General features: G+C 33.1%; 3 protein-coding genes across 22 annotated transcripts; all 3 read right to left on the bottom strand.

The window, feature by feature from the left end:
• Positions 1-12: 12 nt before the first annotated feature.
• On the bottom strand, positions 13-23,776 carry LOC113847608 (pyruvate, phosphate dikinase, chloroplastic). Of its 13 annotated transcripts, none has more exons than XM_027476822.1 (21): positions 8,695-8,772; positions 8,343-8,628; positions 6,173-6,229; positions 5,783-6,016; positions 5,457-5,496; positions 5,110-5,247; positions 4,732-4,894; positions 4,361-4,596; positions 4,100-4,228; positions 3,815-3,994; positions 3,352-3,489; positions 2,963-3,127; positions 2,712-2,873; positions 2,532-2,621; positions 1,763-2,079; positions 1,446-1,575; positions 1,136-1,264; positions 823-960; positions 662-739; positions 470-561; positions 21-383 (listed from the first exon to the last, which is right to left on the bottom strand). In XM_027476822.1, the coding sequence occupies exons 6-21, from the start codon at positions 5,239-5,241 to the stop codon at positions 341-343; spliced, it is 2,322 nt and encodes a 773-aa protein (XP_027332623.1). In that variant the 5' UTR covers positions 5,242-5,247; positions 5,457-5,496; positions 5,783-6,016; positions 6,173-6,229; positions 8,343-8,628; positions 8,695-8,772; the 3' UTR covers positions 21-340. The 13 variants fall into 13 exon arrangements, 12 of the variants coding, with proteins under 12 accessions (XP_027332619.1, XP_027332615.1, XP_027332622.1 ...); XM_027476817.1 differs by lacking the exon at positions 5,457-5,496 and having other exon boundaries at positions 1,763-1,861; positions 1,919-2,079; positions 8,695-8,733; XM_027476819.1 differs by lacking the exon at positions 5,457-5,496 and having other exon boundaries at positions 1,763-1,841; positions 1,941-2,079; positions 8,695-8,733.
• LOC113847610 (putative E3 ubiquitin-protein ligase RF298) lies at positions 10,335-15,216 on the bottom strand. 3 transcript variants are annotated; one of them, XR_003501784.1, is made up of 4 exons: positions 14,964-15,216; positions 12,229-14,332; positions 10,946-11,568; positions 10,582-10,849 (listed from the first exon to the last, which is right to left on the bottom strand). XR_003501784.1 is itself a non-coding variant. In XM_027476824.1 (3 exons), exons 2-3 carry the CDS (start codon positions 14,317-14,319, stop codon positions 11,035-11,037), a joined length of 2,625 nt encoding a protein of 874 aa, XP_027332625.1. In that variant the 5' UTR covers positions 14,320-14,332; positions 14,964-15,145; the 3' UTR covers positions 10,335-11,034. The 3 variants fall into 3 exon arrangements, 2 of the variants coding, with proteins under 2 accessions (XP_027332625.1, XP_027332624.1); XM_027476824.1 differs by having other exon boundaries at positions 10,335-11,568; positions 14,964-15,145; XM_027476823.1 differs by lacking the exon at positions 10,582-10,849 and having other exon boundaries at positions 10,915-11,568; positions 12,229-14,357; positions 14,964-15,145.
• On the bottom strand, positions 15,543-20,034 carry LOC113847612 (probable protein phosphatase 2C 35). 6 transcript variants are annotated; one of them, XR_003501785.1, is made up of 5 exons: positions 18,528-20,013; positions 17,637-17,768; positions 17,100-17,312; positions 16,942-17,001; positions 16,388-16,867 (listed from the first exon to the last, which is right to left on the bottom strand). XR_003501785.1 is itself a non-coding variant. In XM_027476826.1 (4 exons), exons 1-4 carry the CDS (start codon positions 19,443-19,445, stop codon positions 16,999-17,001), a joined length of 1,266 nt encoding a protein of 421 aa, XP_027332627.1. In that variant the 5' UTR covers positions 19,446-20,034; the 3' UTR covers positions 16,335-16,998. The 6 variants fall into 6 exon arrangements, 4 of the variants coding, with proteins under 4 accessions (XP_027332628.1, XP_027332626.1, XP_027332627.1 ...); XR_003501786.1 differs by having other exon boundaries at positions 16,388-16,758; XM_027476826.1 differs by having other exon boundaries at positions 16,335-17,001; positions 18,528-20,034.
• Positions 23,777-23,821: the final 45 nt, after the last annotated feature.

Here is a 23,821-nt window from a genome sequence, read left to right as displayed (position 1 = left end):
AGAGAGATGATGATCAATAGAAAAAAATTTCAAGGATATTTTTATTACTGATAGAATAGTTACATGTACAATCATTTTACAGAATCGGTCTTATTTGACAAATGATACCACTAGTGTCTCATAACCAAATACATGAAGACACGGGATGCAATCAAATTACAAGATATGAATAATTGTACACAATGTTTTCTCTTTTTTATTACAAAGATTTTCTTATTAATTTTTCTTTGCTTTCACTTCTATAAGTATGTTAGTAACCTTCCTTTATCTATAAGTATGTTATTAATAAAGCATTCCTTTATTCATTTTTTATTAATTAATTTACAATTGTAACTGTTTCTTAAACTGCAACTTGAGCTGCCGCAAGCCTAGCAATTGGAACCCTGCAAAAGAGTCCTCACATTTTCAGTTCAATAATTGGAATTACAAAATTTTTTGCTTTTATTTAATGTAGAAGTGAAAAAATGACCTAAAAGGAGAACATGAAACATAGTCAAGTCCAATTTTAGCAAAGAATGCAACAGAAGAAGGTTCCCCACCATGCTCTCCACAGATTCCAACCTGATAAAGAATTAAAAAGATGTTTTAATTCGATATAATTAGAATAATTAAGACGGATAACAAAATTTTGTTGGTTCAAATTTGTATGGTAAGTTACCACCTTTAAGTTTGGTCTAGAAGCACGACCCTTTTCTGTGCAAATCTTTATGAGTTGACCCACACCTTTTTGGTCAAGTACCTGCAATTGTTGTCAACAGTTCAAATTCAGCAATCACATTTCGTATAATAAACAAACGACCAAACAAACATTAGGCAACCGACCTCGAATGGATCATACTGCAGAATCCCTGTTGATAGGTATATAGGAAGAAATTTTCCAACGTCATCTCTGCTATATCCAAATGTCATTTGAGTAAGGTCATTGGTTCCAAATGAAAAGAACTCTGCTTCCTTTGCAATCTAGGCGAACGAATTATAAAATTAGAAAGTGTAAAAAACCAAAAGAGGACAAAATGATCCTTTTAACTGTTACTCTACAAATTTGTAATTTATAACTGTTTTTCTTTATCACATTCTTAAATATTTCGTTAGAATTTTAGAGTGAATCATCAAGGCATCAGGGTATAAATTTTACCTCATCTGCAACTAGAGCAGCTCTTGGAACTTCAATCATAGTTCCAACCTTATAGCTTAAAGAGGAACCCATCTCAGACAACACTTTTTCAGCAACATTCCTTATTAAACTCACTTGATGCCTTAATTCCTGATAATAAAAAATTCGGGAGCTTATACCATGTAATAATTACATCCTAGGGGCAACATCTCAAATTATAACATGGTCCAAGATTTTCCTCAGAAATTTCATGCATAAGTGATTAAATACATTTGAAGCATTTTGAAGGACAAACAAGAAGGGAAGAAATAAGTAAGGAAAAGGACCATGCCTGAGGTGTACCGATAAGTGGAACCATTATCTCTGGAAGAACTTTGATGCCATGATTACTCACTGAAACAGCAGCCTGAAAGATTGCACGAGCCTGCATCTCAGTCAGTTCTGGGTATGATATTCCCAACCTGTTCACGGAATTTCATTATTATCAAATATGAGGAATAGATAATCAAACCTTAAATCAATCAATGTACATGAGGACTCAAATTTCTGGATCAATGCTATCATCAGTCCTATTGACAGTAATTTGTCACACACAACACAAGCATCATAAGATGGGGACAACACAAGCATCATAAGATGGGTACAAACCTGCAGCCACGAAAACCAAGCATGGGATTCACTTCTGATAGTTTTTCTATCCTAGAGAAGATTTCTTCTTCTTTCATGCCTGTTTCAGAAGTTAGTTCACTGACAATATGTTCGAGGTCACCCTCTGGAAGAAATTCATGAAGTGGAGGATCTAACAATCGGATTGTTACTGGGAGACCATCCATTGCACGAAAGATGCCCTCAAAATCTGATCTTTGATAAGGTAGCAACAGATCAAGCGCAACTTTCCTCTGTTCCGGGGTAACAGCCATTATCATCATCCTCACTGCCTTTATCCTCTCGTCTGAAGCAAAAAACTACGACATGCCAAAAAAAAAAACATAATTTGTAACTACTCTGTGTTGATTAGTAAATAAGAATGACCAAATTCATTACAAGGGTAAATTCTAATGCGTATGACTACACAAGGGTGGTAGGGAACGTATATGCTTACTTTTGGATTCAAGGTTAAAATAAATCCAATTCAATTTTTAGCTTATAAGGAGGATGTCTTTTATATTGAGCTCTACATGATTGCTTTGTTTCAAAGGAGAACAACGCCGAACTTTGTTATTAGGTTAAAATATACACAACATCATGAACTAAAACATAACGAAATACATGTATATTTTAACCTTGTTATTATAACAAAATTACAATTAACCAGTTTTAAGGAAATTAAAATATGAATTTTTTTATCACAAGAACAATGTATGCACTGTTCACACTTTTCATTCAGGTATAGTATAGAGTTGATGTTTATTTGTACCATATGCTCTGTCCTGCAAAGCCCAATCCCTTGGGCACCATTTTGCCTAGCTGTGATTGCATCTTCAGGTGTGTCAGCATTCGCCATAACCTAATAGACGACAACATATGAGGGAATTTATAGAAAACAAGTTTCTTTTATTCAACTCAATTTCTGCAGTAGATAAAGAACATACAGCACCTTCAGATGCCTTATTTGATCAGCCCAAGACATGAAAGTTTCTATATCATCACTTAGAGCTGGAGGAGAAAGTGGTTGCTTTCCCTGTATCACCTCACCTGTGGATCCATTTAGGGAGAGCCATTCTCCTTCTGATATCACCTTATCCCCGACTACAAGCACCTACATTAGTACATATTATTAATTAAGTTTATACCCAATTACAACATGAAGAGCCTTTAGTAGTATGAAAATAGAAAATCCAAGTTTACCTTCTCAGCATCATTTACATGGATATCAGAGCAACCAGATACACAACACTTTCCCCATCCACGAGCTACAACAGCAGCATGAGATGTCATACCGCCTCTAGCTGTTAAGATTCCAGCAGCTGCATGCATACCACCAACATCCTCTGGACTTGTCTCACTCCTCACCTTCAACAAGAGTGCTTTAGCTTTTAATAATTGCTAATGGATAATTTTTTAACCCAAAACGATATTCACATCCTAATCATAAAAATTCCAAACTTTTGTAAAGAAGCATTTCACATTTTCACCTAAGTCAACTCTGGATTTTCCCAGTTAAAACTGGACATGTAGATTCAGGCTTATATCAAGAAAGGGAACAAATATTATTATCAAGGAGAAGAATGGAATACCAAGATGACACTCTTTCCTTGTGCATGCCATTCTTCAGCATCATCAGCATTGAACACAATCTGCCCTACTGCAGCTCCTGGTGATGCTGGCAAACCGATGGCAATCACTTTGTCCTTGTAGTTAGATGGATCCTCAAACTAACCAAATAACTTAGAGCAGTCAAGACTCTTAATCATCTTAAATTTGAATCTGATTAGTAAAAAAATATAAATGAAAACAAATTTACATGTCTATTAAACATACAATAAAAATCATCGAGTGAAACAATGCTATATAATTTGTGGTTATGATCACTAATCCTTTGTATTCTCTTCTCGAGTTAGCCTTGTTAATCCTTCTAAATACAATTGGGCAAGTTGGTGGATGCTTCAATCTGCTTTGATCGACACATTATTTATAGAAGGAAGTCAAAGGCACATGATACATGGACAATGGTAATTACATTTACAACAAAGAAAATACCTGTGGGTGGAGAAGTTGATCAAGGTGCCGTGGCTCTACCATCTTGATTGCGGAACGAATATCAACAAGCCCCTCATTAACCATATCTACAGCTATTTTAACTGCACCTTTACCAGTACGTTTTCCACTTCGACATTGCAACATCCACAACCTATTTTCTTGGACAGTGAACTCTATATCCTACATATGATCACAACAAATTCAGAATCTTTTTCTGCCGGTTTATCTTTACAAATAGTATAATTATAAGGGCAGAAAAAGTAAATATGATTATTGAAATTTTACCATCATATCTTTGTAATGTTTCTCTAGAATTTCACAATTCTCCTCAAGTTCCTTATAAGCTTCTGGCATGCAAGTTTTCATGACCTCCAAATCTTCCGGTGTCCTGATTCCAGCAACTACATCCTCTCCCTAATAAAAACGAGTTCAGATTTTTTTATGGAGAAACTGATATCAACATCAGAAATAAGTGATAACTTCCACAGACTAATAGAGATGATAGTGACATGGAAGATTATTAACAACTAGTATATCACATGTAACCTGAGCATTTATTAGAAATTCCCCGTAGAGTTTCTTTTCCCCAGTGCTTGGATTTCTAGTGAAAAGAACGCCAGTTCCGGAAGTATTTCCCATGTTGCCAAACACCATGGATTGAATGTTTACAGCAGTTCCCTTCAACCCAGTTATTTGATTAATGTTCCGATACTTAATAGCCCTTGGGCTATCCCAAGAATTAAAAACGGCTTTAACAGCTAGTTCTAACTGCTTCTTTGGATCTGCAATTGGTATATGAATAAGGAAGATTCATAAATATATTTTTTCTTATAAACAACTTGACAAAGAGAGTGGGCATGAGGACAATGAGAATGCATAACAACAAAACGTGAAGTTGGTGATGTTGCATTTAGCACCTGAGGGAAACTTCTCTCCCTTCGCTTCAAGGTAGACGTTTTTGTACTGCTCAACTAGATCTTTGAGATCATCGGCTGTTAGATCAGTGTCAAGTTTAACACCTTTTGTATTCTTTAGATTTTCTAACTTCTCCGCAAATAATGAGTGTGATATGTCCATTACCTCAATATAACATAAAAGAACAGTTAGAACAAAAGCCATGGAACACAACAATTTTTTTTTTTTTTGCTTGAGAGAAAGATACAAACAGATTCCGTTGATTAAGGGTTTCTCGCTTTCAATTTGGTTAGTTTTAATTGCTAAACAAATGTTGACAGCCTGCTAAAGTAAGCAAACAGAAAGCATTTTGATGCATAGGGTGGAAAAGAACCACTTACAACATCTCCAAACATGTCTAAGAAACGTCTATAAGAATCATAAGCAAATCGCTCTCCACTTTTTTCAGCCAACCCAGCAACCACTTCATCATTCAATCCTAGGTTGAGAACTGTGTCCATCATTCCAGGCATGGAAATCTTGTAAATGTAAGGGAAACAAAGTAAGTTTATGATATAAACATATTATATACACCATAAAAGGATTCAATTTTAAATCAAAGCAAAGTACACCTATAAATAGAGTTTAATGTTTCAATAACGAAGTTCCAACTATCTTACTATGACTGGAGATTAAAAACAAACAATTACTAAATACTTAGAGGAGAAAGATCTTTGCAGCTAAGAACCTTGGGTTGAAATCATCGATTGAATTGAATTGAGTCAATGCTGCAATAGAAGGTCACTTTCTTGCATGATTTTTCCATCATTAGAAACTAATGGCAATGTAATAATAAACAAACAATGTACCATGCGACTTCTCTGTATATACAGAAAATTTTCTCACTCAACACTTGCATTCCTGTTCTTCCTATATTTGCCTTATTACCATTTTTTTGTAGGCATATGCCTTACTAAAGTTGGCACCAAATTCCAAAAGTTATCCTAGGCATTTTATATATGCACTTAAGAAGGACATATAGAAAAACCAAAACCAAATATTAAAGTCTCATACTGCAGCACCCGAGCGCACGGAGAGAAGGAGAGGTTGTGCTGGATTCCCAAGAATGGCTCCCATTTCATTCTCCACAAAATGCAAGCCTTCAAGTATCTCCTCCCATAAGCCATCTGGTAGCTTCTTTCCAATTTGTTGATACTCTTGGCATGCTTCTGTTGATATAGTGAGTCCAGGAGGCACAGATAACCCAATGGTGGCCATTTCTGCCAGGTTGGCCCCCTTTCCTCCCAACTGCAATTAATACACGTCCAATTGTTCATCAATTCATAGGCAAATGAGTATCCTTTACATGAATATAATACAATCTTATTTTGCTTAACATAAGTCTAAGTGTCTTACCATGCGCAAAGACTAAACAGAGATTGTGAAAAGATAAAGAATGCTTACCAAGGACTTCATGGCTTTGTTTCCTTGACTTACACCTTTGCCAAAAGTGAATACCCGCTGTTTAAACAAAGGCAAAGAAATGTTACAGTGAAAAAAGCTTTTGTCAGATCATAGTTGCACACCAACCTTACAAGTTTACAACTCTTTATCTTTGTTACTTTACCAGTAATTTGTGAAAAGTTTAAAAGAATGGTCAGTTTGACTTTTAAAATTGTGATATATCCTCATTTAAAACTTTCAACTTAGAGCTATCTGATTTGCTAGCAAGGGATGTGTTAATTTAGAGCTAATTTAAGGCATTAAAGAATGTGAGAACTAAAGGTTTCCTAAGAAGGGGGTGAGAGGAATTCCAGCTACAACACACTCTTTTGGGATGAAGCCGAAAGAAAAGTGGAAAAAAGGCTTAGAGCAAGTCGATACACTAAATAATTTATCAGATTTATGTATAATAAATCATTTTTGAAAATATTATTATTTACTTTCTATTTGAAAACGAATGTTAAACAACCAAAAAACTTTCTTTTTGAAATAACATTTTTCTTGGTCAACTTTTTTATGTTGGTCCAATTTACTATTCTTTGTTGATACGGAGCAACCTAAGCACTATTAATCTTTGGGCTTCAGGAAAAGTATAATTTCTAGGCCTCACATTAAATTTTGAGGTCCAGAAGCAAGCTTGGGTCTCCTATCGGGGTCTTGTCAACATCATCAACGCTTTCACGAAAATCTGATGACCAAGTTTTGCCATGTCCCGAATAGAAACAAATTATTCTTTAATATTTTTGTGCAGAAGCGAATGGTAAATGACACTTTTTTTTTATTATTATTATAGTTTTGTGAAGAAGTAGTTAATATTGGTTAGCGAAGAATATACTTAAAATATAAATTCCTGCAAAACAATGTTTTAATAAAATATTCGTAACTACATAAAGTAACTCTAGTCATTTGTTATATATACAATATATTCACTTTAAAAGATACAACTATATCAATAATTGTGAAGAAGTAGCAGCGCAATAGAATACAGTACTGTAATTAGTAAATGGAGAAAAAGTTTCTGAAATTATATAATTCTCTCCGAAGTAACCTCACATTCTTATGTAGACATGAAATTTATCAGGTGAAATGATAGTCAAAATTCCTTAATTCAATTTAACTTACTTATAACCAAAGAAAACTTCATTCTTAAAAAAGCAATGCTATATTACCGTTTTATCCTAAAAAATTACGTCTAATCACTTTGTTGGTTTGTAGAGTAACAACAATTTAAGATTTTAAAAACATAAAAAAAATCTTATGAAATTAACTTATAATTTCTATAATTTTTTTATTTATTTTAAGAAGTTTCATAATTAATTTTATAAAAGAAGCCTTTACTTAAAAAAATTATTGAATAAGTTTTTCGTTAAACTACCTGCTCAAACGTACCTTCAATATAAAATCAAACTATTTTTGGATGTGTTTAGTGTTTTTCATTCCTATGATTCAAAAGATTACATGATTTATTCAATTTACCGTTGTTCCTTCTAATATTCACATTCTCATAATTGAGTCGAAAATATATGCTCCAAATGATACTTGTTCGTATCTAAATTTTATGCATGTCTATATATCTGCGGTAAGGAAATTATAAATAGTAAAAAGGTAAATAATAAGAAGTGTCTTCCACATTCTAGTTTAAAAAAATATATCAAAAAATTACAGTAAATAAAACCAAAATATTTGATACTTATTTTTTAAAATAATTAAAAATATTTAATATCCTTAATTAGTATACATATAATTTTGTTCACTTTCTATTGATTACAATTGTTTTTTCATCCGTCCTTACTCTCAGGACTCTCGTTACATGACAGTTAAAATTTGGGAACTTTATGGAAACTGTAAGGCATGATAAGGGTGTTTAGGAAATTGTAGTGTAAATAAATAATCAAATTTTTAATTAATATCACATATAATAAATTATTATTATTAGTAGTATAAAATTAAATAATTTTTTTATTACAAGCATCTCCAATTAGAAATAATTCTGTTCAAATCGATTATAACCGTTACGATGGTAAATTTTTTAAAAAGTATTTAAAACATTGAAAATATTAAATATTATATTTTTAATAAAAAAATTAACATATTTTTAGATACACGTTTGAAAAAAAATGATTGCACGTACCTTTATGGTGGTGGATGGCGTTGCTGGGGTAAGGATTGCTTGGCCTCGTATTGGAGGATGATATGATCTCTTGGCTTTCTTCCATGTCGATCTTAGGCGCAATTCCAAGTCCTGCCACTGCAATCTTGTGCTTCTTCCCCCAACTCTCTCACACTGCTTCTTGTTTGAATTCCCATTCCAAACCCTATTATTGTTGCACACGTCTGCTGTCGTCCTTATCCATATTCCTTTCACTGTGGAAGACATCTCTCATCTATCTTCCTTCTCTACTCTATAAAACCAATAACTGCATCGAATATTAGTTAGATAAATACAATCATATTCAATGGGAATTGAAATCAAGCTCACGTACCTGAATATGGAAAATATGAAGACAACAAGAGCTTAATATACAGAGCAAGTTCTCGAAATGGAAATATATGGGTGCTGTACTTTTTCACTTGTTTTTTTTTTTAGTTTTAATTGGCAAATCAGAATTGGGTATGATGAGAAATGAGTGGACCAAATTACGGTTTTGGCGCTCAGTCGTCTTCATAACTAAACTTTGACTCACGTACCCTTATTTGTTATTATGCAACCCTTTGTTCTTTTCTGAATTACCAACTTTGCCATTTCTCTCTCTTCAGGATAAGGGTACGTGGCACACAAATTTATGCCCCAAAAATTTATATTAAATATAAATATGCAATTTCCTTTTTTCCTATAAAATAATGAATAAAATGTGGCTTGGATAATTATCTTGTAATATTTCAAAATTTTCCGCCAAAGGAATCTTCTAGAGAGTATCTAATTTGGATACAATGCCTTTAATGATAACTTGTAGCCTTTAACTAAGGTATACTTCTCACAAATGCCCCTGAGAGAGTAATCTCTCGAGTACCGTTACGACCAAAGCAACAAGTATCTCTCGTGTAGGATTTGAATTGTGGTACTTTTATTTAGAAAGAGATTTGGCTTCTATCATGTTCAATCCCCACTGATTTAAGTAGATTAAGTTATGCTTAAATTTTTTGTTTTAAAAGAATCTTAGTGATTTGAACTAAAAAGTTATTTCTAGTAGCTTTGTTTAAATTATAATTTTTAATTCCAAACAAAAACTAAATATGTTATAAATGTAGATTTTTCTCTTAATTTTAATATTGTGTAGTGCATTAAACATTAACTTAATCCCATATAAACGGAAATGCTATTTATTAAACCTAGCTTCTTTGAAATACATTTTTATTATAAAAAATAATCGTGAACATCGATATATTACATATCATCGACTATCATTTAAGCAGACTAGATTCCACTTCATAATTTTAAAATATGCAAGTTTATGTGAACAATTTTCATTATAATAATATAAATAAGAGAATCAAAATGACTTAACTAGCTCAAAAAATAATATTTTGTATTGCGGGATTTCACTTTCATTTTTGGGTCGACATTATCCACGATGATGACTGAAAAGTGTTATGGGGACCCATACGGCTCAATTGGAATATACTGTGGATCCAAGTAATTGTACCACGTGGCTAAGGTCGAAGACACAAATAATAACTATTACCACCCATCATTTTGGAATCTTATCTTCCATTTTTCTTAATTCTCTCATAATATTATGCGTTTTTATTTACGATTGTGTCAATTTTCTTTCCTTATGTATATGCTTGAATGCACCGAAAAAACAAATAACAGTAGCAGCATTTAACCCAAAACAACTGAACAAAATAACTGCTGTTTTACCTTTATAAGTAGCATAGAGCCATTTCTTTTCAAAGTTTTATGCATAAAACAGTTAAGCTTTACTGAGTTTACAAATGTTTATAGAGAAATAAAATGAACGAGATTTGAAAAAAATTAAAATACATAAATTATTTTTAATATATATGAGTGGTTTGATTTATTCATTTTATTTTCTTTATTTTTTTTACAAGTATTATTCAGACTCACAATAATTAAAACTTAACCAAAATCCCTGATAGGTGGGGCACTAGCAACTCCTTGAAAAGAATACTGTGCTATGGCCTATGCATAACCCATGATGATTTTGAGCTCCACATTTTATCATTGTTGCTTGAATCATAAAGACCAGTCGGACAAAAATAATGGATGGCACATTTGGTTGGTCACTAGTGTTTCTTTATCGTGTTCATATAGATTGATGTTGATGATTAGAAGTTGCGTATTCGGCTTCCACACGAGTAGTCTGATAGTAAAAGAGGATACTAGAAAGGAATAAAAACCAACTTGAGAAACAACCAAATACGTAACTAGTATGCATCAGTATCTTCTAATTATGTTCGTGCCCTCTTCAGTTGTTCCTATCCTCCAACAATAAGAACTGATATTTCCATTCTGTTTACATTCAACTGTTCATAGCCCTCATAATTATATTACTTCAAAATAGAGTTACGTTGTTTTAAACCTTTTTGAGTTAAGAAAATACTTGTCGTGGCCGAAGAGGGTATCATAAGGAGCTGGCCATTATGCTATCAAACAAGCTGAGGAAGACAAGGCACCTTCTTTAACAAAATACAAATTAAAAAAACATCAAAACACAGAAGAAAAAGACAGCACCTATTAAGAATCAAACTTGGCATTGAAAGTGAATGTACCTCAGCTCCTGAGATGCATGACATAAACGCATTATTCATTGCATGAGTCCCATGAACATTATTATTGAAAACGCACTCAAGTAAATAAATCAAGTATGTGGAAAGCGTACAGCAATACGCTGCTGGATGGGGCTCCTGCAAGAAGGACAATCTTGCATGCCTTGTTTCTGATGTAGCTCATTGCATGTTGTGCAAACAACCAGATGAGCACATGGAAGGAACACAACAGACATCTCCTCCGAAAGGCACATCACACATTCGTGTTCCCGTTTCACACCTCCTCTCACTGAGCAATCAATGACTAGTTCTGAGATAAAAGAAGTTCGGGGTTCCTTCAGAGCAGTGCCACTTTTCAAGTCTGCACATCCACTGGCATAGCTTCCATCAATGCCCATCCTCAGTGCAGCAATTTTTGAAGAGTCAGTCTTCAGTCTCAGTTGGGCAATTTCTTTTTCAAGTTTATGGATATCATCTCTGTATCTTTGCAAATTCCTCTCTGCTTTTAATTTGATCATATCCTCCTTGGATTTTCCTGATTCCTCAATTTCTTCTCTTTCTTTTTTTATAGAACTGGCCTGTAGGAAAAGTTCTTCTTTCGTCTTTGCTTCCTGCTGCCATCTAGCCTGTGATATTTTCCCTTTACAATGAGAACAGACCCAGTAACAAATCTCATTTAGCACCTATGTAGATACAAGAATGGTTGCATTTGTGGGATCACCCAAGTGGTGCACGTATGCTGTGTACCAAACTGTTACTACCATGTTTCAGTTCACTACAATTATATTCATAGGTTTGTTCTTGTGATGTCAAGTGTTTAAGGACAAGACATGCAACTACCAAGATGGATAGAACCTTCAAAGAAAAAATAAACAGGTGTAGGGGAAAAAAAAAAAAAAAAAAAAAGGATTACTAGAGTCCATGTAAAGTCCCTCTGTCTGTTGACAAAATAGTGATACAACAAGTTAGCCCAGAAAAACTCTTCAAATCAAGCCATTAAAAAGAATCGAGATCCAAATGGTCTTTCCAAAGAATCGGTTTTTGACAAAACACAACAGCATTGATCCATGCCAACTTGAAAAATAGATTTATTTGTTGATGAAATAAAATGAGAGTGGAAGAGCTTTGAAACTTCATATAACTACTCGCTAATCATGACTTCCTATTTGTTAAAAATACAGCATGAGACCAAACTACCTGTGTTATATTGTATAGATATTGGGTGGATGTTTACAAGATATGAAGAAACATGAGAAAGAAGTTGGAATAAGCTTAAAAGAGCATACCTCAACTTGCTCCTGTTGCATTCTAGTTTGTTCTAATTCTTGCAGCAGCTGTGCCAATTTTCTTTTTTCAATTATTAGCTCTTCCTGAAACAACGATTTCTGCTTTTCCCATGACTGAAACTTCATTTGTGTTTTCTTTTCTCTCCTTGAGACCTCTTGACAGCTTGCAGCAGTTTCTGTAGCACGTAGCTTAGCAGCCTCCATCTCTTTCCTCAGTGCAGCCTTCTCCACCTCAAGCTTCCGGACAGCAGCATTAGCTCGGTCTACCTGCCCACTAGCTTTACATAAGGCATTTTCCATCTCAGAAAGCTTCTTCATGGTATTTTCCTCCAGAGATTGCTTCTCTTTCTTAAGTCGTTCAACTTCCTCTTTCTCTTGCCTTAGTGTCTGAAGCTCAGCCTTGTCCTTACTCAGCCGACGAGCAGCCTGCATAACCTTCTGATTGGCCCATTCTGTCCACTCTTGAAGTTGATTTCGCAGCTCCCGGATCTTCGGAACCAGTTTCAAAATCATCTCATCCTTTCCATCCTGGGGTATCCACTGCTCCAGAGACTTGTCATATGGTATCCCCATATAACGACTATTAGGTGCCTCATTATTGCAACAGACAGGTTCTGTAGAAGGCTTGATTTTTGAAGACAATGAGAGAGAAAGATCTGTATTGGTAGCTGATAATGAAGCCGGGCTATTGAATTTAGGTATAGTATTTGCTGTATATGAAGTATTGGTTGACCTAGAAATGGTATCAGAAGAATCCAGGCTGAATGTAGTGGTGGTAGAAGTTCCAGCACTAGATGAGAAATTAACATTAATATTGTCTTGAGTCACATTAACACCCATTGCCTTACTTATCTGTAAGGATGCACTCTTTAAGTTTATGGTAGAAGTTTCTGACACAGATTTAAGTTTTTTATCCAAGATTAAACCACTCAAACCATTCAGCTTTCCTCCTCTTGAAGACCCTTTAGATCCATAAGTACGATAATTTTTTTCCACATGGAATGACTTCTGTCGAAGAAAGTAGTCCCTCTTGGTGCTACTGGAAGAATGAACCTTTCTAATGCTTCCACATTTTTCTTCCATCAGGGGAGATTGAGATGTCCCAGCAGTGTTGAATGCTTTATCAATGCAATCAGATCTAGAACTGGCACCCACAATCTCTGAGGGTCCACCAATAATTTGAGAATCCTTTAAGTTGTTCACCCCATGAATTCCTGCCACAAAGGGTTTCTTTGATTGGGAATTATGAGAACCTGCAGGAATTGATTTACTAGGACTTGAAAGACTCAATTCAGGAACTTTGATTTCTGCTTTTGATTGTGATTCTGCTTGGCTAGATGAACAGCCATTAGCAGTGCTATCAGTACCAAGACTACTTAAAGGGTCACATTCCATTGCACAAGCATGTGACACATTCATGTCACAAATTAACAAACACCACATTGCATCCCCAATACTGAAGAATGGCCTAACCTCTCGAAGAACACAAACTAATTCAGCCAAGACATACTTCTCAAGCTGCACTAAATCTTCAAAATAGTGCTCCCGTGAAGAATCAACCCCTTGGTCATTCCTAAGAACTGCTAAAGAATTATCAACTATATTAGACACAGTATCTTTACATCCATAGCAGATGCCGGATCTTAAGATGGCCCTAGTAGCAATTTCCTCAGTGTAGCCACAGGCTACAATTTTTTTAATTGCACTCCGGAAAATGATGTCCAAATTACTAAGGACAAGTTCCTCCAACTGGGCTTCTGTGAGATCACTCCAATCAGCATCATTGAATTCATCTGCCTCGGGTTCCTCCTTAGATTGACTAGGCCCGACATCAGATGAACTTCCAGGACTATACAATCCAAGGTCAAGCTTCAGTCCATCAGAATGATCTTGGCTAACACCACACAGGTCACATGAAGTGGCCTGCCCACGACCTGGGGTTATTTCAAACTTCTCAGCAGAGAATTCATAACTGAGGCACTCAAGTTGAGGTGCAGGAATGATCTTATTTGGCTCCCCTAAAGGTGGGTCAGCTCTGAATTTTCTCTTGTTCCTGCTTCCTTTTTCTTGACAAGAAACTGAAGGAGACATTTGATAGCTACCACTGGCAACCAATGAAATCATTTTAGCTGCAATCCAAAATAGGAAGGAAAGAAGAGGAAAAGATAAAGCTTATGAACACACTTGTCAAGTTTTTATCCAGCATCTATTTACAAACATCCACAGTTTACTTATTCCTAAATCAAGTTCCACTAGTTAGAAAAAATGTACAAGAGGAATAACATTGATAAGGAATATTCAGAAAAGAGTATATAACATTGTTCACCTAAATGAATAAAATTTGCGACAACTAACTCTGGATTATAATGGCATTGCACATTAGCATGCATTTAAGCAATGAAAATTAATCAACTCTGAATTCAGTATACTAACATGCGATATTAGAGTTCCGGAAAGGTCACATAAGGAGAAAAGGCAATGAATAAATTGAATCAACTACCCAGAAACATATACACAGTAATCTCAGCGAAAGGAGCAATGCCCCATTGAAAAAATATGGAATTGGAAACACCCAAAGGAATCGCAATACATATCAATACTCAAAACACACCCACAGATCACAAACGTAATGAAAACAAAACATTTTCGAATATAATAATAGCAAACGGAGCCAGGGAAACGCAGAAGATCCCCAATACGAGACTTGTAATCAGTATTAGACGATCGATACGTACCCGATTGGAGCAATTTTTTCCAACAATCAAAGGTACGATCGATCTTAGAAAATCGGAGAATCAGAAAGAAAATTCACACTTTTTTGGTCTCTGTTTTTTTTTTTTTTCTCCTTTATATGTGCTTTTTTCGTGTGTGCAGAGGCCGAGGCCGAGAGCTTGGAGGCTATAAGCATTGAACGTCTCTCTCTTCCCCAAGAATAAAAAAATAATAATAAATGTTAATTTTTGGCTGAACGTATTTCTATTCACATGTACCCATTGCCTATCCTACCTTCTATTATATATTTTAAAATTGATATTCTAAAAAGTTAAAGCGTGTACCAAATATTTTTTTTTAAGAGCTACATCAACATTTTAGATTAAAATTTATTTTCTCTTTTCGACATATTTCATCAGATTTTTCACTTTCAACAATTGAAAGTAAGATGCAATTTTTTATACTTTCATATAATCTAAAACAACCTTATATGAATTTTTTTTTTAATTGTCATAATCAAATAAAAAAATATTTCAAACTCGAGTTTTACTCAAACTCATGAAATCTTTTGAAATACAATCTTTTTTTATTTTTTAGTTTTTATATTCCCCTAGATCAAGTTATTAACTAAAATGTAATCTAAAATAATCTTATATGAATAATTTCTCAAATCTTCACAATCAATATTATATGGGTAGGTTTTCAAAACCATATCAAAGAAAACATTTCAGGTCTAATTCTGACTCATTTCTTAAGGAAAATACTCGTTTAATTAATCTCTGTATTTTTTATATTTATTATTTCTCTTCTCATCAATTTTTTTAATTAAGATTACAATGTCGTTTTAAATTATAATTTTCTAAGTTCTAAACTTATGCATGTTAGATTATCATTTTTTCAATCAAAGTTAATTATCACCCCCGTAACATTAGTTTAATTTATCAAAAAGTATATATTTATATTACCTTAATACCGAATAATGTTATTTTACCTCTTGACTTTTATCAATATATCTCTGTGTCAAGATATCCATTAATGACCATTATATGTTTAACTTTTAGCAACAGCCCATGCAACACACCCAGAATTTGGAGTAATAAATAGAGCAGCACCACAGGAAAAATTTTCTTGCATCAATTTGATTACTTGAAAACTATCATTTGTCATTTATAAACTTCAATATATATTTTTTTTAAGTCTGTTTATTAAAATTTAGAGGTAGTGAGAATTGATCACAATAACATATGTTAGAAATCGATAATGATAGAGGTCTTGCGAGTACCTAGTGATTGTGTGATTTTAGTCATTTGGAATAGGTTAATAAATTCTCGAAACCACATTATACACATCAATATCTAACCACCACCATCTATTGAATAACCTTTCAGGATTAAGAGAAAAGGAATTATTTTTTTACTCACATTTAACAAACCCCAACTAAGTGGTTGATATAGTCTCTATTGTCTTATCCCACGATTCAGTCTTGAATTTATGGTAAGGACATGAAATTAATCTTGAAATGCCATAAAATAATCAGTTATGCTCGTGATATATACGTTGGATTCAGCATCTATGAGAGCAATGCATTTAAAGGCCAAGTAGTATCTGCTCTGCCCTCCAAACTGGCCAGTGACCGTCTTATGAGTTTCTACCACGATTCAATGCAAACGGTAGTCACCACTCACAACCCAATCTCCTTGCATAACTTCCTTTCATTTCAAGTCCGTTATTGATTCCTTTCCAAATTTCAAATCCATTAAGAGTGGATATGCAATGGCGTCACAAGAAGGCGAGCTCAAGTGTTCTCCTAAGGTGTTTCTGATGGTTAAACATGTAGCTTAATTTTTAACAACTGTGATTTCTAAATTCTGAACAAATTCCTTTTGATGCCAAGACAATGCACCTCAAATTGGCAACCTTGAGCAGCCTAAAAGATAGTGTGACCAGTAAATGTATGATAGTAATGCAAAATGCTTGGAAAGTTGGAACGTGGAAATGTACCACTTAGGAGAAATGGTAAGAGACTTGGTAAAGCTTCAGTAAAGCCCCTCTCTTCAATCACTATAAAGCAAAAAGGGAGAAAAGAAGTAATTATGTAGATCGCAACCAAATGATTAATATGAGACAAATCAACAATGTTCTTGAGATTGAGATCATACAGATTCAATTGGTCTAGGACATGCTGGAGAGTGAACCACTACGGCTGGGGTCCTCATTGAAGCTACATGCTGACAGGATTGCAAATCAGAGCGACTGGTCGTTGCAGACTGATAAAAATTAGATCCAGTGGGAACTGTCTCTGGAGTTCCTGTCCTAGACTCCATTACTGTACCAATGCTGACCTCATCTGATTCAACTCCAGATGTACCTGACTGCAATGTCAGATTAATGATTAGATAAACAAGTTATTCAATGACGGTAAATCTATTTATTGAACCATCAGCAGCGAAATTTTGATTTTACATGTTATTGTTATAAGAAGATTGATAGTTTACATGGTTCTACCCCCCCAAATGGGGGATTTTCATTAAGTCTATGGTATCAATTAATCAATGAAATACTGACCCACCAAATGTTTTAAGACTTTGTTGTTATTTTCATGGGATAAGATTGATTATATAATATAACAAATTTAAAATCTTTAAACAAGCTTGAATTAAAAGCAATGAAACTGAAGGAATATAAAGAACCCATACATTAGAGAGACCTTTGATCTGAACAATGATAATTGTTATATCATCTGTTCTGTTCTCAAGTTCCAACCATAGTTTATATGACTCTTCAGCAATAGCAGCACATGCATCACGGGGATCTGTATAACTTGCTGCCTACACCATAAAATAAATCACAGATTTTTCAAGATAAGAAGGGGACTCCGACCAAAGTTACTATTTTACCTACAGTATTGCAACTGGGGAGAGTAAACATTGAAATCTTAATCTACTACTCTACTGTGATACAGCAGATTAGGGATGATCAGCGGCAGGCAAGCAGTGCAAAATTTTAAGTTTTGTATTGTGAACCATGCAGAGTAAGGTTCCCATAATTATGGCAGTTAATGCATATGATAAGTGGATAGGCCTAACTAACAGATGTGAGAAGATGAAGTAATACAGCTCACCCATATGGTTAGTAACTTATGGGCTTATGGCAAGGATTTTTTTTTATTATGCTTTTTATTTCAATTATATTTGCATAAACGTGGATAATGAACCGCAGTTAAGCTAAATAACAAACCTATGGGCCACAACCGTTAAGATAAAGATATTTAAAAAGCATTTCTTTAGAAAGACATTCACAGATATTTTGCGGTAACAATATGGCAATATGCCATAAGCCACAAACATAACTTACACAAAAAATAACATCAATTTAGTCCTGGTTTTCAAGTCAGAGTCTTTAATTGCCATTTGCATACCATTAACAGACAACATTATTATTTCGGTTAATAATTACAGAAGATTTTACAATAATTACAGTAAGTTAAAATTTAATCATTCAGTCAATTTGTTCAACCTGTGAAGATATTATCTCACATTAAAAGAGCAAGAAAAAGAACAAAGAAGAAAACTGATTGCATGTCATACCATATCAACAACAGTCTGGCTTGACAGGAATTCAAATATGCCATCACTTGCAACAACAAAGAAAAGATGATTAGGTGTAAGCTGAACTGTTGACACCTCAGGAACAGCAATGACACCGATAGTCTCCGCAAAACTATCCCCGATACTCCTTGTAAATGCAGTTCCCGGATACATCCCATTTGGAACCCACAATCTGGGAGGATCACCACCCCGACTCTCTTCATCACCCCAATTCTGGATATCTGGATCCTTGAGCCCTTCCACTTGATCAACACTCAACACCCTCGCCCCACAGAGTTTCACTCTCTCATATTCATCTCTCCTAAATGGTGTCTGATCAGAGGACAAGTCCTCAGCAATAATGCGATTCCCATCCCTAACAGCCAGCACAGCTCTAGAATCACCAACATTAGCAACATAAAGGGTGTCATCAATAACAAGAGCGGTGATTGCGGTGGTGCCACTCATAGAATCATCAATCTCACTAGTATGCAACTCATGATTCGTTGTCAAGAATGCAGAAGTGTAAGCTTGAACAGGGTCCTCCAACAATGCGGGATCATTTGACAACTTATCTACCAACCTATCCTTGACGAAGTTGGAACACTGACTACCAAATTGGCCATGCCCGTCATAGACACCAAAGAAATGGACATTGGGATTACCTTGGATTTGTGTACTAATGCAGAGACTATCTTGGTTTTCTTTATCAGGTGAGTCAGGGTAGAATCCCCTCTGAGTGAGAAAAGTGTACTCCAAAATGAAGTTGCGAGAAGGAACAGAAGCATGCTTCAATGATTTCTGAGCGAGTACGTTCTTCCTGTGGCCATGAAAGTAGCCAATTTCTCGGTAATCCCTGGAGCCATCCTCTGATGAAGAAGAGTTGCCACAGCAATACTTGCCATGTACACAACCCATGTTTCAAAGAGAGACTGTGCACTTGGAAACAAAACCTGAAACTGAAAGCACCAACTCAAGCTACAGTGTCAGATGCTCCTCAGCATTGTGGAACACAGATTTTGAGGATCATGTGCAAACCCTAGAGACAAAAATGAAGTGGCAATTGTCATATGCCAATGGCATGAACAAAAGGGTTCTTGTCCAATTGTGGAAAAAAGAAGCAAAGAAGAATATGATGGAATTGAATTCAGAAGGTTGAGAAAACCAGAACCCTAAAGCAACCCCACCAAGAAGTAAAAGACAGAGACATATAAAATTGGCATTTAACAGGCAGAAACGTGTAATGGGGTTCCCCAAAAGGAAAAAAGAATTGTACTTTTCGTTGGGTGCAGAGAACAGAGGAGCATCGAGAGAAACCCTTATGCAAAAGGAAGAGTCCAACCACAAGTTCACAAAAAGAGATTTGGAATGAGAGGGACAGGGGAAGAGGATTTCAGAATTTATTCTATTCCCGTGTGTGATTGTGTGAGTGCGTGTGTGTTTTGCATATTTGCATGACTACCCCACCCTCCATTCCTCTCTGCACAAACAAAACCAACCCCATCTTCCAAGAAACTTTACAAAATCAATTCTTTATTCATTATCTAAGACCAGAAAGGATTCAGTGACAGTATATTTTTCAGTCAACTAATAAAAATTAATCTTTTCAACAAATAAAGACAGGTGATTAGAAATTCATTATTTTTAATAAAACTTATATAATATATATATATATATAACTATTTTTTTCTTAATTTATATTCTCAGAAGATTTGTTAAATTTATGTTTTTCAGAAAATTTAGAGTAAAAACTACTAATAATAGTTTTTATATTTGTTTCAACAAAAATACAGTTTAGTAAAAAAAATACAAAAATTGTACGAACAGTTACTCACAATTTTTATCCGTAATTTCTGTCAAGTAAAATTTACTTTTTCTCTTGTTTAACTTATACATGATCAGTATAATCTATCCATGTGTATTTGTGCAAGTTTGTACTGAGGTTGGTTTTAGTAAATAGCAAAACTCTTATTTAAAACGTTTTCATATATTCTTTTTGGCCGAATTCAAGACCTTGAATTTGCTCAATCTAAAAATTGCAAATTATATTCACATTATTTAAAATTTAATGAAATTATATCATACTTTTTCTATTTTTATTATATTTTCATTCCTTGGTTTTTATAATAACAGAAAATTAAGTTTATAAAAAAATATGATATCATATTATTATATAAATTGAGAAAGATTTTTATAGAATATTTTTAAAAAAAGTCCTATCACGTGATTATTTAAGTAATATATGTTTAAGTCCTTTTAAGTAATATTCTAAGTTTAAATTATGTTGTGGGTAATTTTTTACTTTAATTATGCCTATCAATTCATATTATTTGATCCAACTTCTTCCAAAGTTGATGAGAGACTTATGCTAGCTGAGTTAGAATGAATACAAAATGAACACAGTTCTCAAATTAATTAAATACCCTGTAAACCTATGATAGATTTGTCTACAGTCTCATATGTCAATAATTTAACTAAAGATGTTAATAAAATAGGTTGGAATTGTGTTTACTTTGACCCTTGTCTCATTCAAAATTTTAATATGATCAATTTTTACTTAAATTATAATGAAAAAGGAGTAGGTGAATCTAATGCATTGAAATATTAAGTCTTAAAACTATATATACCTAAATCATATAAATAAAAACTCAAAATTTTAGAGCTACTTTGTACCCTATTTTAATTAAATTGGGTTGATGACGCAAAATATTCTAATTTTTATTATTATAATTTCAAAGATTAAAATAGCTATTCTCTTGGGAACTTTGGAATTAAAATGATATTTTTATATTTTTTTAAAATAAACTAACTCGTAATTTCAAATTTTAATAGGCATTTTGAAAATTATGATTCAGTAACATGCGATTTAGAGGAAAGTCAGGTTCTTCCTTTTTGAATCAAAAACTTGGGCTTTTCCTTGACTTGGACCGAAATGAGACATGGACTAGAAACTTAATCAAACCAATAATTTGCTCAAAAAGAAGAATCAAATCAATACAGTTTGTCAAGTGTTAGAAATTTAGAAAAGAAATTAGTGTATAATCACTATAAATTTTGACTACTGCACAGATCAACCTCATAAGCTTAAGCATTTTCTTTTTCAGTTTATAAATTGTAAGTATTTTACCAACAATATTCTTCATCTTGTTACAGTAGTCATAGATTTAGTGTTTTTTTACAAAAAATATTTTTGAAAAATTGAATCAATAAACACGTGTTTAAAATGTATTGTAATTCTAACATTTTTTTATATGTATATCATTTATTGACATTTTTTTTAGTACACTGTTAGTGTAAAAATTTTATACCATTATCTGACTTAAATTACTACAAAAGTCCAAGATTACTATTGATGTGATAATTTTATATTGGATAACCTTGTAAAAAATATTTATATTATCAGTACATTTCAATTAAATTCAATTGGTATATACTTTGATATCTAAACAAATAAATAAATAAAAATTGAACATTATCATGTATCTATATAACAAGAAAATATTAGTTATAAGATATATTTAATTGTTATTATTTTAAAATTTATCATTAAATCGGTTTTAAAATGTGATACTAAAACCAATATTACACTGCATTTATATTATCAATAAAATTTTGGCTATCTATTTAATGTATGATTCTATACTATTTGTTAATTAGTATTAATATAAATATCTATTAATTATATACAATAATTAACCATAAAAATTATAAAATAAAAAATGAAATGAAATCACACCCCAAAAACTGAAATTAGTAGAGATTATATTGAAATTTAAATATTAAAAATAAGAAATATTTTATCATTTAAATAAATACCAAATTAATTAATTTTAAGAGTGGTGTACTGAAAAAAACTGTACAGAGAAAAAAGGATAAGGATGGATCATGAAAATGAGAATACATGGAAGTTAAAACTAAAAAGGTAAAAGAGACACGTGAGATAAAATATAAATGAAAAGATGGAGAAGGGAGAACAGTTGAAAGGTAAAACTTCACTTGATTTATGGTAATATAATATTTTTTTTTCATATACAATTTAGTTTTATTTAAGTAAATATCTTAAATGAATAATTTAGTATCTATTTATTTTATATTTTGATAAAATTAATTTAAACCCTTAAATTAACACTATTAAGACACTTATTTAAATTAATTTGAATCGCATATTTTACATTGGAAGGTATTTTACAATGTTAAAATTAATTTTGACTTAAAATTAAATAATTAATTAGACACTTGAATAAGTTTTCAACTATTATGTTTGCACTTATCCGTAATTATTTTTAAATTTAGTCTGTTAAAAAAAATGGTAGTTTGTAAAATGCAATGTTTAATGAATTGTATTTATGCCTTTGAGGGTTTGGGTGAGTAACTCGAAACTTGTATTATACCAATGGAGTATACTAATTATGAAACTTTTTTGGAAGATCTCTTAGATTATAAAAGGAAAACTAAGAATTTATAACATATTATTGTGGTTGCTCTACTTGTCTCCTACTTTTGTTATCTATTTGCCTTTTATATAGCATGCAATTATGGTCATGTGGACTTGAAGTGTTATATAGAAAATGAAACCAGCATAGCACCGATCTGTTTTACTTGTTAGATCTACATAAAGCTAAAGCATATGCAAGTGAATTAATTTCAAAATTCTAAAAATAATAAAAATTGTTGATGAATTTGAAATATGAAGATTTGAAATGATTTTATAAATGAAGACAAAAAAAGTCATTACAATAAAATATAAAAGGTGATATAACAACTTAAAACTTTATTACTCTTTTTTATAGTTGAACTCCTATGTAACAAAGTAAAGAGAAATGACAAATATTAAATATAGACAGATGTAGAAAAAATGTTGGAAAGAAGTGTGATTTTGTTCTTTAATAATCTACAAACAAAACATAAAGACAAGAAAGAAGATAAAATAGGAGAGTGAAAAGGGGTAGAAGAAGGGGGAAAGAAAGATGAAAGAAAGTTGAATATAACCTCAAACAAGAGCACTTTTACACCCACTACACATCTTCAAAAATTATAGGCGTGACAAGGCAAAGTGGGGTGCATTATGATGATCATGGCAGTATCTCAACCTTCCCCACTCTCCCTTACCTTACTTCCCCTTTTTGATAATATTCCAAAGATGAATGAATCCATTCTTCATCTCTAACCTCTTGTACTTGTACATCACTTACTCTCTCTCTCTAAACAAAGTCAATCCAACATTCATCATCCTTCATAATCAATCACATTATGCCACGTCACCACCCCCTAAAATTTTCGACTAACTCTAACTT

The sequence above is a fragment of the Abrus precatorius genome, unplaced genomic scaffold, assembly GCF_003935025.1.
Source record: "Abrus precatorius isolate BTA unplaced genomic scaffold, Abrus_2018 Scaffold8, whole genome shotgun sequence".
Taxonomy (NCBI): Eukaryota; Viridiplantae; Streptophyta; class Magnoliopsida; order Fabales; family Fabaceae; genus Abrus; species Abrus precatorius.
The sequence above is the reverse complement of the archived record's forward strand: the minus strand, read 5'-3'. Positions and strand labels throughout refer to the sequence as shown.

Excerpts from the sequence above, each read along its gene's own strand:
- LOC113847608 (XM_027476812.1), bottom strand. The coding sequence starts at position 8,588 with ATGTCTTCCACAGTGAAAGGAATATGGATAAGGACGACAGCAGACGTG. Across the intron at positions 6,230-8,342 it reads CGCCATCCACCACCATAAAG|CGGGTATTCACTTTTGGCAA; the intron begins GTACGTGCAATC and ends TTGTTTAAACAG. Across the intron at positions 2,622-2,711 it reads ATCAAATAAGGCATCTGAAG|GTTATGGCGAATGCTGACAC; the intron begins GTGCTGTATGTT and ends GTCGTCTATTAG.
- LOC113847610 (XM_027476823.1), bottom strand. The coding sequence starts at position 14,352 with ATGATTTCATTGGTTGCCAGTGGTAGCTATCAAATGTCTCCTTCAGTT. Across the intron at positions 11,569-12,228 it reads TGCAACAGGAGCAAGTTGAG|GCTAGATGGCAGCAGGAAGC; the intron begins GTATGCTCTTTT and ends AAAATATCACAG.
- LOC113847612 (XM_027476825.1), bottom strand. The coding sequence starts at position 19,445 with ATGGGTTGTGTACATGGCAAGTATTGCTGTGGCAACTCTTCTTCATCA. Across the intron at positions 17,769-18,527 it reads GCCAGACTGTTGTTGATATG|GCAGCAAGTTATACAGATCC; the intron begins GTATGACATGCA and ends TTTATGGTGTAG. Across the intron at positions 17,313-17,636 it reads AGATCAAAGGTCTCTCTAAT|TCAGGTACATCTGGAGTTGA; the intron begins GTATGGGTTCTT and ends CTGACATTGCAG.